The 15,420-nt window shown below is 38.0% G+C and overlaps 1 protein-coding gene and 1 long non-coding RNA gene across 2 annotated transcripts in view; one reads left to right on the forward strand and one right to left on the reverse strand.

The window, feature by feature from the left end:
- Window positions 1–15,420, forward strand: part of SYCP1 (synaptonemal complex protein 1) — a 57,012-nt gene continuing 41,592 nt past the window's right edge. Inside the window, exons 1-11 of the mRNA XM_015563466.1 lie at window positions 1–216; window positions 854–988; window positions 2,408–2,492; window positions 2,666–2,709; window positions 2,886–2,942; window positions 4,039–4,203; window positions 5,717–5,784; window positions 6,768–6,841; window positions 9,759–9,817; window positions 11,243–11,312; window positions 12,259–12,332. Of these exons, the coding sequence (XP_015418952.1) occupies window positions 881–988; window positions 2,408–2,492; window positions 2,666–2,709; window positions 2,886–2,942; window positions 4,039–4,203; window positions 5,717–5,784; window positions 6,768–6,841; window positions 9,759–9,817; window positions 11,243–11,312; window positions 12,259–12,332 (804 nt within the window). The 5' untranslated portion in view covers window positions 1–216; window positions 854–880. The remainder of the gene's footprint in view (window positions 217–853; window positions 989–2,407; window positions 2,493–2,665; window positions 2,710–2,885; window positions 2,943–4,038; window positions 4,204–5,716; window positions 5,785–6,767; window positions 6,842–9,758; window positions 9,818–11,242; window positions 11,313–12,258; window positions 12,333–15,420) is intronic.
- Window positions 11,843–15,420, reverse strand: part of LOC107182967 — a 20,589-nt gene continuing 17,011 nt past the window's right edge. The window contains exon 3 of the long non-coding RNA XR_001513740.1: window positions 11,843–11,934. This is a non-coding gene — a long non-coding RNA (uncharacterized LOC107182967). The remainder of the gene's footprint in view (window positions 11,935–15,420) is intronic.

Below are 15,420 nucleotides of genomic sequence, written 5' to 3' on the forward strand. Positions count from 1 at the left end.
GCCTGCACAGAGCGCCAGAATACCGGAAAGAACGGGTTACCGACCCAAGGGGAAATCTCGCGAGATGTCAGCCGTGCGTGCTCACGAGGTTGACCGTTATTGACGGTTATTTAGCCGTTAAACCGCCGCCTGGCTTCGTCACATCACTCCGTCCTGCAGTCCGAACAGGTGGAGCGGTGTCCCCGCCTTTTCTGAAGTTCGGAGGCCGATGTTCTGGTAGGTTCTTTCAGCCGCTTTCCCAGGTGGCGGGCGGGCGGGGCCCTCGCGGACTTGAATACCGGGCGGGTGTGCCGACTTCCTTTGTGGAGGCCAGGACTGGAGCTCGGACATGTTTTGATACTGCGCCTCCCAACGCAGGCGGCCGGCCTCCCGAGCCTCCTGGGTGTCGGCCGAGAACCCGAGGCTGTTCGCGCCCCCCCTCACCTCCCGCGAGACCGGGGAACGCGGAACCCGCCTTCTTTTCAGGTCACAGTGTGATGCCATGTTCGAGTTTCTCGCAAATTCTTGTCGTAGTCGTCGTCGGGGGAGAGGGAGGGAGAACAAACAGGGGTGCGTTTGCTCGGACCCCCGCAGGGACAAGCGAAAGTCCCATCCATTCCTTTAGATGGTCCCTGAGTATACCAACGTCACCTTTAATTTGTTCATTTTAATTTATCTGTATTGTTGAAAGTATTACAGGTGTCTCCCCCTCCACCCCGCACCCACCCCTCCCAGGCCTTCCCCACACTGTTGTCTGTGCCCGTGGGCTCTGCCTGTATGCATACGGGTCCCCCGGGTAGTCTCTCCTTTTAAAATATTAATGAGACAGTGAAACAGTTACCCCTTCCGCCCCCTCCCCGCTTTGGGGCAACAGGTCGTCCCGACGACCACGCGAGAGAAGATGGAGAAACAGAAGCCGTTTACCCTGTTCGTGCCGCCGAGGGTGAGCAGCAGCCAGGTGTCCGCAGTGAAGCCGCAGACCCTGGGAGGAGAGTCCAATTTCTTAAAGGTAAACTTGCACCGGAATCTGGGATGGGACTGTTCTCGAGGCAAATGAGGCCGGTGTACTCTCTTAGTGGTGGTATTTTTTACAAGTCTTTCCAGTTAATGTAGTCTGATTTACCCGAGAATTTTGTTTTTTAATATATTTTTATTGATTTCAGAGAGGAAGGGAGAGGGAGACAGAAACATCAGCGATGAGAGGGAGTCAGTGATCGGCTGCCTCCTGCACGCCCCACGGTGGGCATCGAGCCCACAACCCAGGCGCGTGCCCGTGACCTAATGGAACCCGGGACCCTGCGACCCGCAGGCCGCGCTCTGTCCGCGGAGCGAAGCGGCGGGGCCGCCCAAGCATTTTGAAAGCATCGATCCGGATGAGTGAGCATGTGTGCAGGAGATAGTCATGGCAGGAAGTGAGCACTGTGGCTCTAGAGCTCTGCAGACATAATGGAACCTGGTTATTTTAACTCTTCCTCTTTCTTTAAATGATTAGGGGCAACTTTTAAGACATAGACAATGATATAGTCTATAGACAAAAATATAAATTAAGAACACGGGGATAACATCGTCGAGATACTAGTAAGAATGAGTGTGACTGACCTTAAAATTTGCCTCTGAGCTTCCTGGTTGTCAGGATAAAAAGGGAAATTCATTATATAGTAGAGTTCTTATCTAAAGGTAGAATTATATCAAGTTTCTCAGGCAAAGCAAAGCTTTTTCTAAATTATTTAAACATTTTTTCATGTTGAACTTCATATCAGAGATGGAATGAAATAATGAATATTTACATTTTTTAAAATATATTTTATTGGTTTCCTACAGAGAGGAAGGGAGAGGGACAGAGTTAGAAACATCGATCAGCTGCCTCCTGCACACTCCCTATTGGGGATGTGCCCGCAACCAAGGTACATTCCCTTGATTGGAATCGAACCTGGGACCCTTGAGTCTGCAGCACAACACTCTATCCACTGAGCCAAACTGGTTGTGGCTGAATATTTACATTTTCATATGCCATAGAAAACTTCTTATGTCTCTTTAGCCAAGAATGTAACATTAAAATATTATGTAATAAAAATAATCCTTAATTATGATGAAATTGAAAGATCATAATGAAATTGAAGAAAACTAATATCCTATGCTATTAATTAAAATTCCTAACGTTATTCTTGAATACTTACAAACCATGTATTGCATAATAGATAATTTAGGTTCATCTAATAAGTGCGAATACCTAATTAAATTTTTTGCTTCATTTACATGGCAAAAGCATTTGATATTTTAAATAAACTATATATATTGAAGGATTTATAATTATAGTCACTTCTTTAAGCGGATGTATATTATTAGTGTAACTACATATTTATACTGTTTTATATTGCTTGTTATCAGAGTTGTATGGGACAGTTTAAGAACTTCTTTGTGTTTTTAGAGTTTCAACAAAGTTATTGAAGATGACATTTGTTTTCCATTTGCAATGACTAATCTCTCCAAACATGGGAAGAACATTGATTCAGGTAGGACACTGGAAAAGCAATATATCACCTCACATAGAAGCATTTTTAAAATCCACATTGCTAGATACTGAAAATATAACAGTATTATATTGATAGCCTTGAAATTGAAGTTAGATACTTAATGTAAAAAATAAGATGTTCACATACTTAATATCTTGTCTTTTATCTTGCAGGTGCTACTTTACAGAAAGTTAACTTTTTGCCCATGCTTGAACAGGTCAGTGAGTATAGTGCCTATAGATAGATATAATCTGTTTAGGCATTGAACTGCTTGCTTGAAAAAGAAAAAAATTCTTTAGTTGTTGGATTACTACTCTTCAGTATTTAATTGCTACTGTGTAGAAACTCTCATAAGAAATATTTTCTTATAGGAAACATTTATTCATTTTTTAGGTTGATAATTCTGACAGTTGTCATTACCAGGAAGGATTAAAGGACTCTGATTTTGAGGTCAGAAGATTTCCCATTCATATGAAATTTCTTGCAATCGTTTGTTACTATTTATATATTTTTCTTTTGAGCCTTCAAAAGAAATATTGGTTAATGTTTTAAAGTATACTCTTTGATTTTCCCCCTTCTTTTTTTATCTTCATTTAAAATTGCCGAAACTCTAGTCTTCTGTATTTCCCTGGGTTATAATGGCATCTGCTTATTAGGGGCAATTTAAATTTAAATCATAGAAATCAAGAATAAAAGAGGTAAGATGGATGCAATATGTGAAAAGGCTGAGAATCAAACCCAGTATTTTATAATCTTTTTATTAATAGGTATGATTGTTTGGCTGGTTTACTGTCTAAGGAATTTGTAGGGCTTGCTATTCTTTTGATTTTAGTTGTAAAAATGTTCTTACTAATGGCACATACATGTCTTTAAAATGAGAACTTTCATGACCTAATAAAATAAGTACTGTATGTTTGTTGCTGGATTATAGTATCACAGAATTTTAAAATATGGAACTTATTTTATATATTTTGATAATAAAGAGCATCAATGAGCAGAAATCAGTGTGATTTAAAACAAAACAAAACTCTAGCTTTTACCTTGTAATGTAGAAATGAATAATGCAGGAAATCCAAGTAAAATCTGAGGCTAAATGAAAGTTAGATCTTGTGTTCACTCTTATTTTTCATCATTGTATTTTAAGCTTCATGTTCTTTATTAAACCTTCAAATGTTTATATTTCCAAAATGTTTCAAGACCATTGTTAAAGTTTATAGATTTCTTGTAGAGTGATTTATTTTACCTTTTAACCAGCTAGATTCTCTCCTTGACTAAAATATTTCTAACTTCTGGCTTAGGTTCATTTTGAAGTTATTTGATTTTATTCAGCAAGGTATAACTTAGTCAAATGACCGGTAACTTTGTGAAGTAAAGTAACTAGGGATTGCCTTAGAGTACAAAAAAGTTAATATAGCTTTCACTATGCTATTAGGAGGAGAGATTTGGTCTCAAATATTCAGAAACAATTACTCATGGATATTTTGAATAGGTTTGGTTATACTAACATTGTGAACAATTAACAATCTTCGAAAACCTATTTTAACAGAATTCAGAGCCAATGAGCAGACTATATTCAAAATTGTATAAAGAGACTGAAAGGATTAAGAAGTGGAAAGTGAATATAGAATCTGAACTGAAGCAGAAAGAAAATAAGTTGCAAGAAAATAGAAAGATAATTGAAGCACAGCGGAAAGCCATTCAAGAACTACAGGTATCCCCTAGCCGTTTTGGCTCAGTAGAAAGAGCGTTGGCCTGTGGACTGAAGGGTCCCAGGTTCAATTCCGGTCAAAGGCATATTCCTGAGTTGCAGGCTCGATTCCCAGTAGGGGGCGTGCAGGAGGCAGCTGATTAATGAGATTCTCATTCATCAATGATATTTCTATCTCTCCTTCTCCCTTCTTTGAAATAAATAAAAATATATATTAAAAAACAGAACTTCAGGTGTATGAGATTTGGAATTGAAAATGTAGTATAATAAATCTTATAATACAGTTTAAAATAGAATATTGAAAGACAAATATCACATGATCTCACTTATTCATGGAATCGAATGAGCAAAATAAATTGACCAACAAAATAAGACCCGAAGCAGGGAGGCATGGAACAGACTACCTCAATGTGGGGTTGGGGGAACAAGAAGAGATAAACCAAAGAACTTACATACTTACATGCATAGCTCATGGACACAGGCCATAGGGTGGTGAAGACTTGGGGGTTGGGGGTGGGAAGGGGTTGGGAGGAGGAGAGAATGGTGGGGAAAGGGAGATACCTGTAATACTATCGGCAATAAAAAATATATTAAAAATTAAAAGTATTATTTCACGGTAAGTTGCAGGGATCTTGTTTCTGTGATGTAGATTTTAAGGACTGGTTTTTTGAAGTTTCATTGAGATTAATTGCATTTCAACTTTAGAGTGGACACAGGATGAGTTGCACAAGATAATGCAAATGATTAGGGAAATATTGATTTAATGATTGTGATTTACTGAGTTTTATTCCTATTACTGAGGATGTTTTATTTAATACAAATGTCATATTGTAATATGACATTTATAGATGAAACTTTAAATTTGAAACTGTTTAACTTCAATTTTTATGGCATAGTGATAGAAAAATGTTGAGAAACTGCAACATTGGGCTAGGTCGAAGATAAAACACCTAGCCGCCCGGATGAAGATAAAACATCATTTCAAAATGTTTAGGAAAGATAACTTGATTTTAGATTGATGAAAGTGAGACCCATTGTCTTAGGGGAAATCCATAAGCTGTGACAAAAAAAGTACTTTTTGGTGTTCAAAGAAAAGAATTTTTATGGCCCATCATAGAGTGTTAGCAAAGAAATACTGTTTGCATTATTTACATAGCAAAAGTATTTGATATTTTAAACACTATATATATCAGGGTTCCTCAAACTTTTTAATCAGGGGGCCAGTTCACTGTCCCACAGAACGTTGGAGGGCCGGACTATAGTTAAAAAAAAAACTATGAACAAATTCCTATGCACACAGTGGCGGCAAAAACACCTGGCAGGCCGGATAAATGTTTTCGGAGGGCCGCATGAGGCCCGCGGGCTGTAGTTTGAGGACCCCTGATACATGTTAAAAGATGTACAATTATAGTCACTTTAAGCAGATGTATACTACATATGTAATTGTATATTACACTGTTATTCTCATTTATTTTGCTAAGCAATATTTGATGAACTATTCTGTTTTGTAAATTAGTTTGAAAATGAAAAAGTAAGTTTGAAATTAGAAGAAGGAATTCAAGAAAATAAAGATTTAATAAAAGAGTAAGTAATAATTTAATGAATTTGTTCTTTCTAATTTTTTAAAATAATTTACAATAATTTATTGAGCACTTTCTGTTATAAGCACTAACTTATATGTAAAATTCTACCTGGTTGTGTATGTTCCTCCACCCACGTCCCCGTGGTTCAGGGTTCAGGATCTGGAAGAGGAGCCGCGCACAAATGAGAGACGAGATAATTTGGAAATTGGGGGGCCAGGCGAGAGCCCGTCCCAAGAGGATGGACTCCGCTTGTGCCCAGGCCTTGCCATTATTTTATTGAGTTTGGGATAACCCTTAGGCAAGTTCCCGTAACAGACTATCTTATCAGCAAGGATTTACATTACTATCTGGTGGGGAAGTTGCTTCAGCTATCATTGTCTGTACTAAACTGGGTACATAGCCCTGACCTTTGCCAGGGCTTCAAGGGTCACCAGCATTCCGGGCTCCTTGTCCACACCTCTCTGCCAGAGAAGACAATCCAGTGATGGCGAACCTTCTGAGCTCGGCGTGTCAGCATTTTGAAAAACCCTAACTTAACTCTGGTGCCGTGTCACATATAGAAATTTTTTGATATTTGCAACCGTAGTAAAAGATTTATATTTTTGATATTTATTTTGTATATTTAAATGCCATTTAACAAAGAAAAATCAACCAAAAAAATGAGTTTGCGTGTCTCCTCTGACGTGTGTCATAGGTTCACCATCACTGCAATAGGCGGTTTCCCAAACCGAATGCTGTGGAGAAAGTTTCTACTTGGGTAGAAACTTGTTAAGTAGTTATTCCTTTTACTTTTAAATGGAGGCAGCTTCAATAACAGTACAGTCACCCCTTTTTTCCTTCATATAGTCATTTATGAACAATATGATATATATAAAATATAATGTGTAATAATTCCTTTAAAAATTGTAAAAATAATGTTTTATAACTTTTATATATGATTTTGCTTGCAATCAGATTAAACTTACACTGTTCCATATGTTCCAGGAATAATGCTACAAGGCATTTATGCAATTTACTGAAAGAAACCTGTACCAGATCTGCAGAAAAGACAAAAAAATGTAAATATATTTCTTGTCCTATGTGGTTTTATCAATTTATTATTATTTTAACGTGGGGGTTCACAGTGGAAGAAATAGTCTTTTCACCACTTAGTTTTAGGCTCTCAAGTCAGTGATCAAATCAGATGGTGGTTTGAAAAATCTTTTAAACATTTTTTAGGTGATCTTTTATGCATTTATTTTTGAAATAAATTTTATTGATTTTTTACAAAGAGGAAGGGAGAGATAGAGAGTTAGATACATCGATGAGAGAGAAACATCAATCAGCTGCCCCCTGCACATCTCCTACTGGGGATATACCTGCAGCCAAGGTACATGCCCTTGACCGGAATTGAACCTGGTACCTTTCAGTCCGCAGGCCGACGCTCTATCCACTGAGCCAAACCAGTTTCGGCTAGGTGGTCTTTTAAATCAGCGGTTCTCAACCTGTGGCTTGCGACCCGTTTGCGGGTCGAACAACCCTTTCACAGGGGTCGCCTAAGACAATCGGAAAACATGTATAATTACATATTGTTTTTGTGATTAATCACTATGCTTTAATTATGTTCAATTTGTAACGATGAAATTGGGGGTCACCACAACATGAAAAGCTGTATTAAAGGGTCGTGGCATTAGGAAGGTTGAGAACCACTGTAAAATGAACTAAAGGTTATATCTTGATGTGTCAGGAGGGATTTTTTTTTTTTTTCTTAAAATATTCCTTCTCTTGATGAACCCATGTGCCTCTGAGCTGCCATGATTCTGGCTTCAAAGTAAACGCTCTGAAGAGATGGGGGGAAAAAAAAATTCTTAATACTTGCCTTATTATATCTGTGGCCTGTTCTTTCTTTATGACTGTATCTTCCTCTCCCATTGAGGCCATACTATCTTGGTTCTGTTGAGAACATTGAGTAATTTTCTGAAATTTTCATCTGGATTCTATAGAGTTCATTTTCAGTGATAGGCATGTTGTTTCCTTTCCTTTGATAGTATTTTTTCATAGGTATCATATAGATTTTCTTCCCTATACATCATAGATAAAGGCAAGAACTATACTAAATAAACTACATGATAAACTGAGTTTGATCCTAATTTACCTCCCTTGGTTTAATAGTTGAATCCTCTTTTCATATTTATAATTGTACGGCAGGTCACTTAGCAGTTTCTAAAGTTTTCACCTTGCACAGTTGTGTCTTCTTGCTGTCCCTTCTGTTGGTTTTTTTGGTAATCTGATAAATTTTGTAGAGTATATGATTCGGAGTAATTTTAGTCAACAAACTCAAGCATGCACAAAATTTTTATATCTTAAAATGTCTAAAAGATCTTAATTTATAAAAATCATAATGCTTTGATTCTGCTGGCATGAAAAAACTTAACCTTAGTGAATTTGGGAGAATTTCCCCTTTCCTTGGGGTTATATCTGAATTTGGGAGTGCATATGTAATACCATGTGGTATAGAGGGACATTTGTTTTTCAGTCATCTAGCCATTGAGTCTTTTATCAGTTTGATTAGTATTCAGTTAATGGTCCACATGGGTTTCTGCTGAGTTGTTCCTTGTACCTGTCGTCATGACCCAACCAGGTCCCCTGGTTTTCTGTGCTTTATCCCACCATGCTCCTTTGCACAGGGTTTTGAAACAAGGGAAACTCCGAGTCTAAGGCCCAGTCTGTGGTAGTAGGAAGATTGAAGGTGTTGGTGATAGAATGCAATTCTTTAGTACAAATAGTTTCTGAGGAATAAAGAAGGTTTGTTGCTCTATGTTAGGTAGTGAAAATGAGACAGTGAATAGGTGGAGTAAGAAGTTTGAACTATCTTTCTGTTGAAACACTGATGTGTTCTGCCTCTATTTTCTTAAGGTTTCTAGGCTTTTAATATTCAAATAAAAATAGTTCAGCTCTTGTTCACGTGCTATGATTAGTTTAGAGGTTTCTCCAGTAATTTTGTTTGAATATATTTTTATTGATTTCAGAGAGGAAGGGAGAGGGAGAGACAGAAATATCAATGATGAGAGAAAAATCATTGATCAGCTGCCTTCTGCACACCCCACATTGGGAGCCTGCAACGTGGGCATGTGCTCTGACTAGGAATTGAACCATGGCCTCCTGGTTCACAGGACCATGCCGGCTGGGCTCTCCAGTATTTTTGAAGGATTTAGGGTACTTATATTTTTCTAAAGAACCACCTACTTTTTGGTTGTTTGACTCCTCATTGACATTTGAGTCTGCAATAGCTGCTGTTCTCTTGTTTTGCAGCTGTTATTGAGAATCTGGAACTAATACTGGCCAATTCAATGTGGTTTCTGTGCTGCTGGCCTCATTTGGGGGGAAAACCACATTTTCTTATACTGCCTTCTACCTTAATCCCCCGCATCACTACCTACCAACTCCAAGTTTTACTGCCTTTACTGAATGCTTGAGTAGAGTTAGAGGGAATCATTACTCACCTAAAACCATACACAAAAAGGTCATAAGGGTTTCATAGGGGGTTTCTCTTTGGGGCCATTCTTTAACTCTTCCTATTTTAAGGTTTTCTTCTTTTCTGCCTCCTCAGAGATAGAACAAGAGACAAGAGCAAGCTTTACCTTTCATGTACCTCATGAATCTTAAATATACAAAGGGAAAAAAATACTTTATAGAATAATTGTTAAACCCCTATTCATAGTAAAGGTTAAAATTATACTTTACAGAACTTTTAATAAATTCATAAATAGTAATTTTATGAAAGGAAATTAGAGATAATTGAACAGCACCAAGCTTTTGAGGTTGATATAAAGTATAACCATGACTCACTATGAAACTGCTTTTGATGCTACTTTAAAGGGCTCATAAGATATAACTAACAAAATTTTAATGTTTTCCTGAGGCATTTTACTATTATCTTGTTGGCAACATAAGTGTTTTAAAATTTAATTTTAAAATATTTTATATTAATAATAGATGAATATGAACGGGAAGAAACTAGGCAAGTTTATGTGGACCTAAATAATAACACTGAGGTAAGTGGTGGTGAAAATTTAATATTTTAAACAAAGTTATTTCTAAGCAAAGTAGAGTGATAGCTACAAAGATGTAGAAAACTGTTCTTGCCAAAGGGATTATTATTTATTTGTTGACATATGATAATATCACCAATAAAGTTCCCCATGTTCTATATGATGAGTGTTAATGTTTTGTTAATGGGCAACTTTTGAATTTACATGTTAGTGACATTTAACTTAATATATCAAATATTTATTACTTCTGTGTCAGACACTAGCACATTGTGACACAAAATCATTAATTTGAAAAACATAGTAGTTTAATGTATCTGGTTCCTGCTTAACCTGTCTTATCCCATCTCCTGTCATTCTCCATTTTGCTTCTCTGCTGTAGTCATTCTTATGTTTCTCAAACTTGTTAAGCTCTTTCTTATCTTGGTTCTTTCAGTTTATTCCCTTTGTCTAGAACTTTTGTGTCCAGGATCTTATGCAGACTCATAAGCTTCATTCTTCTTTTTAATTACCTCCTTACTACTTTATCTAAAATACCTTTCTATTAAATTATTAATCTCTTCACCTTGTTTAACTTTTCTGAAGAGCACTTAAAAATACATGACAGTTATCTGATGTACATATATGTGTGTGTGTGCATTCTTTTTTATACTGGAATGTTAGTTGGTTTCAGTAGGATAAGGACTTTTTCTTAAGTGCCTAACACAGTACCTGGTATATAATAGATACTCAGTAACTTTATTAATTGAATAAATGAATTCATCCAATTTTATAAATCAAGATTTATTGAATGTTTAATGAACTGAACTCATGCTGCCAGATGATGAACATGTAATTTGGACTCCTATGGGAAGGAACCTCACAGAGATTATGCTTTAGTGGGGAAGACAGATATTAAATAACTAAGTAAAAGTAAAGATAAAATTATAGATTTTGCTACTAAGGCTATTAAGTAAGCGGTAATCATTTTTATTGCTGTTTGATATTATATAACTTGTCTGTAGTACCTAGCATCTGAGAAGCTAACACAATAGACAATACGTTTTTACAAATTATTGAATTATTAAAAGTTATAGGGTTTTTTAAAAAAAATATATTGATTTTTTTACAGAGAGGAAGAGACAGGGATAGAGAGTTAGAAACATTGATGAGAGAGAAACATCGATCAGCTGCCTCTTGCACACCTCCCACTGGGGATGTGCCCGCAACCAAGGTACATGCCCTTGGCCGGAATCAAACCTGAAACCGACGCCCTATCCACTGAGCCAAACCGGTCAGGGCAAAAGCTATAGGGTTTTCATTGTTCAAAGTTGTATGGTTTTGAATGTAATGACCATGTAATAAAAATTTATTAATATTTTTATAGTTTGAAGAAAGCTACTTAAAAAAGTCTTAAGTATGCTCCTTAAAAGTCAAAACTTTGTATTTCAGAAAATGATAATAGCTTTTGAGGAACTTCGTGTGCAAGCTGAGAATTCCAAACTAGAAATGCGTTTTAAATGTAGGGATCCTATTTAATTTTTATATTATTATAAATATAAAAATATTTTCATTAGATTCTGTTTATATTTTTATTACATTCTGTTAATGTTTAAATACCTTCAACTTGATGCCTAACTCTCTTGATTTTTGTATTGTATGTGATTTGTAAGCCTCTCAGAATCTTGTGGAATGTGACAGGGAATTGACTTATGTTAAAAAATATGTTTTTGGCTTCAAAGCTACATTTTTCCTGAAATAAAACTTACGGGTTTTTTTTTTTTTTAAAAATATATTTTATTGATTTTTTACAGAGAGGAAGGGAGAACCGGCACTTATGTTTTTTTTTAAAAAAAAGTTTTATTGAGGTATAATTGACATACAGTAAACTGCATGTATTGAATGAGTACAATTTTATGTTTTTTTTAAAAAATATATTTAATTGATTTTTTACAGAGAGGAAGGAGAGGGATAGAGAGTTAGAAACATCAATGAGAGAGAAACATTGATCAGCTGCCTCCTGCACACCCCCTACTGGGGATGTGTCCGCAACCAAGGTACATGCCCTTGACCGGAATTGAACCTGGGACCCTTGAATCCGCAGGCTGACGCTCTATCCAATGAGCTAAACCTGTTAGGGCAAACTTATGGTTTGTATTTAATTTTTAGAAGTATGATTTGCTCTTATTTTTACATTTCTTGGTGAAGTTGCATGAAAAATAGCAATATGTATTTAAAATATGTTATAAGGAACTTTTATATATGTTTTATGTAAACGTAGAATTTTCTTAAGTTATTGTTACTTTGTTATTAAATTCACTATTTTACTAAAATTACCAAGAAAACAGTTTTTGCTTGTTAGAAACTTTTGGGGTTTGATATCTAGCTAAGTAGATTTCAAAAATTTAAGTTTTATTTGTTATACAATTATGTTAATATGTTAAAGTATATTTGTCTTACTTTTAAAGTAAAGGAAGATTATGAAAAAATCCAACACCTTGAAGAAGAATACAAGAAGGAAGTAAATGACAAGGAAAAGCAGGTGTGTTTTTAAAATTAACTTTCTGTATACTTTGCATTTGCTAATTTACAAAATACTTAAAATTTCAAAAGGAACATTTTCTGACTGCATGATAAATTTCTATTAGATTATTTTAATATTATATATTTAAACATTCAGCCTTTTCCCTAGCAGAATTAGTTTTCATTGACTCAAATATGCACATGTGATGAATGCTAGTCCTTTTAGAAAATTAATCTTCTACATTATTTGTATTAGGACATTGCTGCAGAAATATTTTGAGAGAACTTCTGTTCAAACAACAACCTCATAAAATGTAAAGATCACTCTCCCACATTGACCACTCAGCCCACATTTTGTAATTTATTGTGAAGTACACTATTCATGACACAAATGAAGGTGAACTAAAAAATTTTTTCTTCTTTCTATTAATGTCGCATAGTGTTAGACTTAAAAGTGGCAAGTCTTTGTTCTTTGACATCACAAGAATGTTGGTCTCAAATAATTATTAGGCCAATTTTATCGGTTTCAAGCCTTCTGCTTTTCAGTGGAAAGCAATATATAGAAAGGAATCCTCTTTGTTGCCTATGTTTTTCTTCTCTGATTTGTCGCATGATAGCTTGTAATGATAGATAATAACGATATCTACTTAAATAATAGTAGCAAAAGTTAATTGAAAGTACAGAGAAGATATTAGAGTTTTATTTTAGTTCTGGTTTAATGGTAGAATAATTTGTGCCGTGCTTAGGTACTTTGAAAGAGTTAGCAATTTTCTGTATTTTAACTGAATTTTTAAACCAGATTTCTGAAAGGAGGTCTTTTTAAAAGTTAAAAGTGTGCTTATTATAAAGAACATAAAAATAGAATGCATTTTTAAAAAGCTTGTTGGAGTTTTCGGTGTATGGGCAGAGCTTATAGATTGTTGGGGTTCCCTGTAAAATGATGGTATGGCCAGCTAGTGTTTTTGCTGGGAACTCCTAAATGTCATCGTTATTATTATTGTTATTATTATTGCTAGTGCATGAAATTCGTGCAGTCCCTAGGCCTGGCCGGCGATCAAAGTGTGAGCGTATGGCATGGAAGGGCAGGTCCCAGTTGACCTTTGGGCCCTGGGCAACACCTGAGTCCCCAGGCTCCCATGTGCCACCTTCCACCTGAGTCACAGCAACCGATGCCCCACGAAGAGATGTGGTGAGCATGGGCTGGATACTGAGGGCCAGGGCTAGTGTGTGGGCCTCTGGGCTGCCCAGTGGCGCTGCATGGAAACTGGGCGGACAGTGCGCTCTCTGCTGGCTGGCCTCACAGACCGGCTCCTGCGTGAACCCATGGGGAGCCTGATCAGCACCTGCAGTCCCAGTGGCTGCGGCCCAGGTTACCTGAAAGAGGCCGTACAGGTGTGGGGCAGGCTCCTCATGGGCACCTAGCACCTGCGTGCGGGGGCTTCCCTGGCTCGCAAGCCCTGGTGTCCCGGGGAGCGGTTAGCAGGGAGAGTGACAGCAAGCTTAGCCATCACCCTGCATTCTCACTGCACCTCCTCCCATCACCCCTGCACCCAGGTAGCTGGAGAGAGGTTGCAGCGCATTGCCAACACCCGCCATGTTCCATGCCACTCCCTGGTGGTCAGCGGTCGAACTCTTGACCTCCCAGTCAAACTCCTGGTTGAATGACCACCCAAGGGGACAATTTGCATATTAGGTTTTTATTATATAGGATTTTTTTTCCTCGTCAGGGCCAGAAGGCCTGTTTCATTGCCTACCAATATCCATAACCCCCTTGGCAACTCCACTTTCCACCCGTCCCTCTCAGAATTTTAGCTATCTGAATATTTTCAGTTCTCTGTATGAAGCATGATCTTTTGATCCTTTCTGTCCTTGTATGAGTCTAGAACAGCAGTTGCCGATCTTTTGGAGCTCATGGATATCCAGTGGTCTGCAGACCACCAGTTGGCAACTGCTGCTCCAAAGATTTCCTTAAACCAGTAGTGCCAACCTTTTGGACCTCACAGACCACCAGTGGTCTGCGGACCACCAGTTGGTGACCGCTGGTCTAGAATGCTTATTTCCCCATGTTTGCCTAATTTCTATTTGTCTGTAATACTTGATTCAGTCCTCTCTGAGAAGGATTACTTTTTTATTACATCCCCCAAGATTGATAAAGGTGTTTCTTTCCCAATTCGTATAATCTCTTTGCCCTGTTACTAATATATTCAAGTAGAGTTGTTTGTGTCCTAGTCTAGGCTATGAGTTTTTTTGAAGGTTAGTTCCTTCATGTCTCTGTACTCAATGCTTACTATGGTTTCTGGAATGGTGTGAGTTCTCAAGAATATCTTCTATATATGTAAAAGGCTAAGTGACCAGCTGGCTGGTAGGTATGATGTGCACTGATCACCAGGGGGCAGACGCTCAACGTAGGAGTTGCCAAGTGACAGCAACCTTGCAGAGTGCCCTCTCGCACTCTGGGACCCCTCAGGTGATGTTGGACCTGCCGGTTTCTGCCCGATTCCCGCAGTCCAGACCAAGGGACCCCACCTGCCAGAGAGACTACGCTTACTCCACAGATGCCCTTTGAGCCCCAGCACCGCCTCAGGTGCAGCCAGCTGGGAGGGACCAGGGGAGGTTGGCTCTAGGGTGTGTCCGGCCCTTCTTGCCCAGTCCTACTCGGAGGACACTTTCTAATTAATTTCCTTTTGGTGTGCACGAATCCATGCACCAGGCCTCTAGTTTATGTAGTAAATGAACCAAGTAGATTTTATTGTATAATGTCAGTAATGGGGAGAAACCAAGATGGTGGCATAGGTAAATATGTCAGTAAGGGAGAAACCAAGATGGTGGCATAGGTAAACACCGGAGATTGCTGCCTCGCACAACCACTTCAAAAATACAACTAAAAGATGGAATGGACATCATCCAGAACCACAGGAAGGCTGGCTGAGTGGAAATTCTCCACCTAGGAGCAAAGAGAAAAGCGCATTGAGTCTGGTAGGAGGTGCAGAGGTGTGAAGTGTGGAGGTACGGAGGTGCTTGTGAAAGGGGCTGGCAGCTGGGTACGCTGTTGTCTTTTTCAATCCGGAAGGAGTCCCGAGCTCTGAACTCCAGTTCCAGGTGAGCAT

This window comes from Myotis davidii, unplaced genomic scaffold (assembly GCF_000327345.1).
Source record: "Myotis davidii unplaced genomic scaffold, ASM32734v1 scaffold217, whole genome shotgun sequence".
Taxonomy (NCBI): Eukaryota; Metazoa; Chordata; class Mammalia; order Chiroptera; family Vespertilionidae; genus Myotis; species Myotis davidii.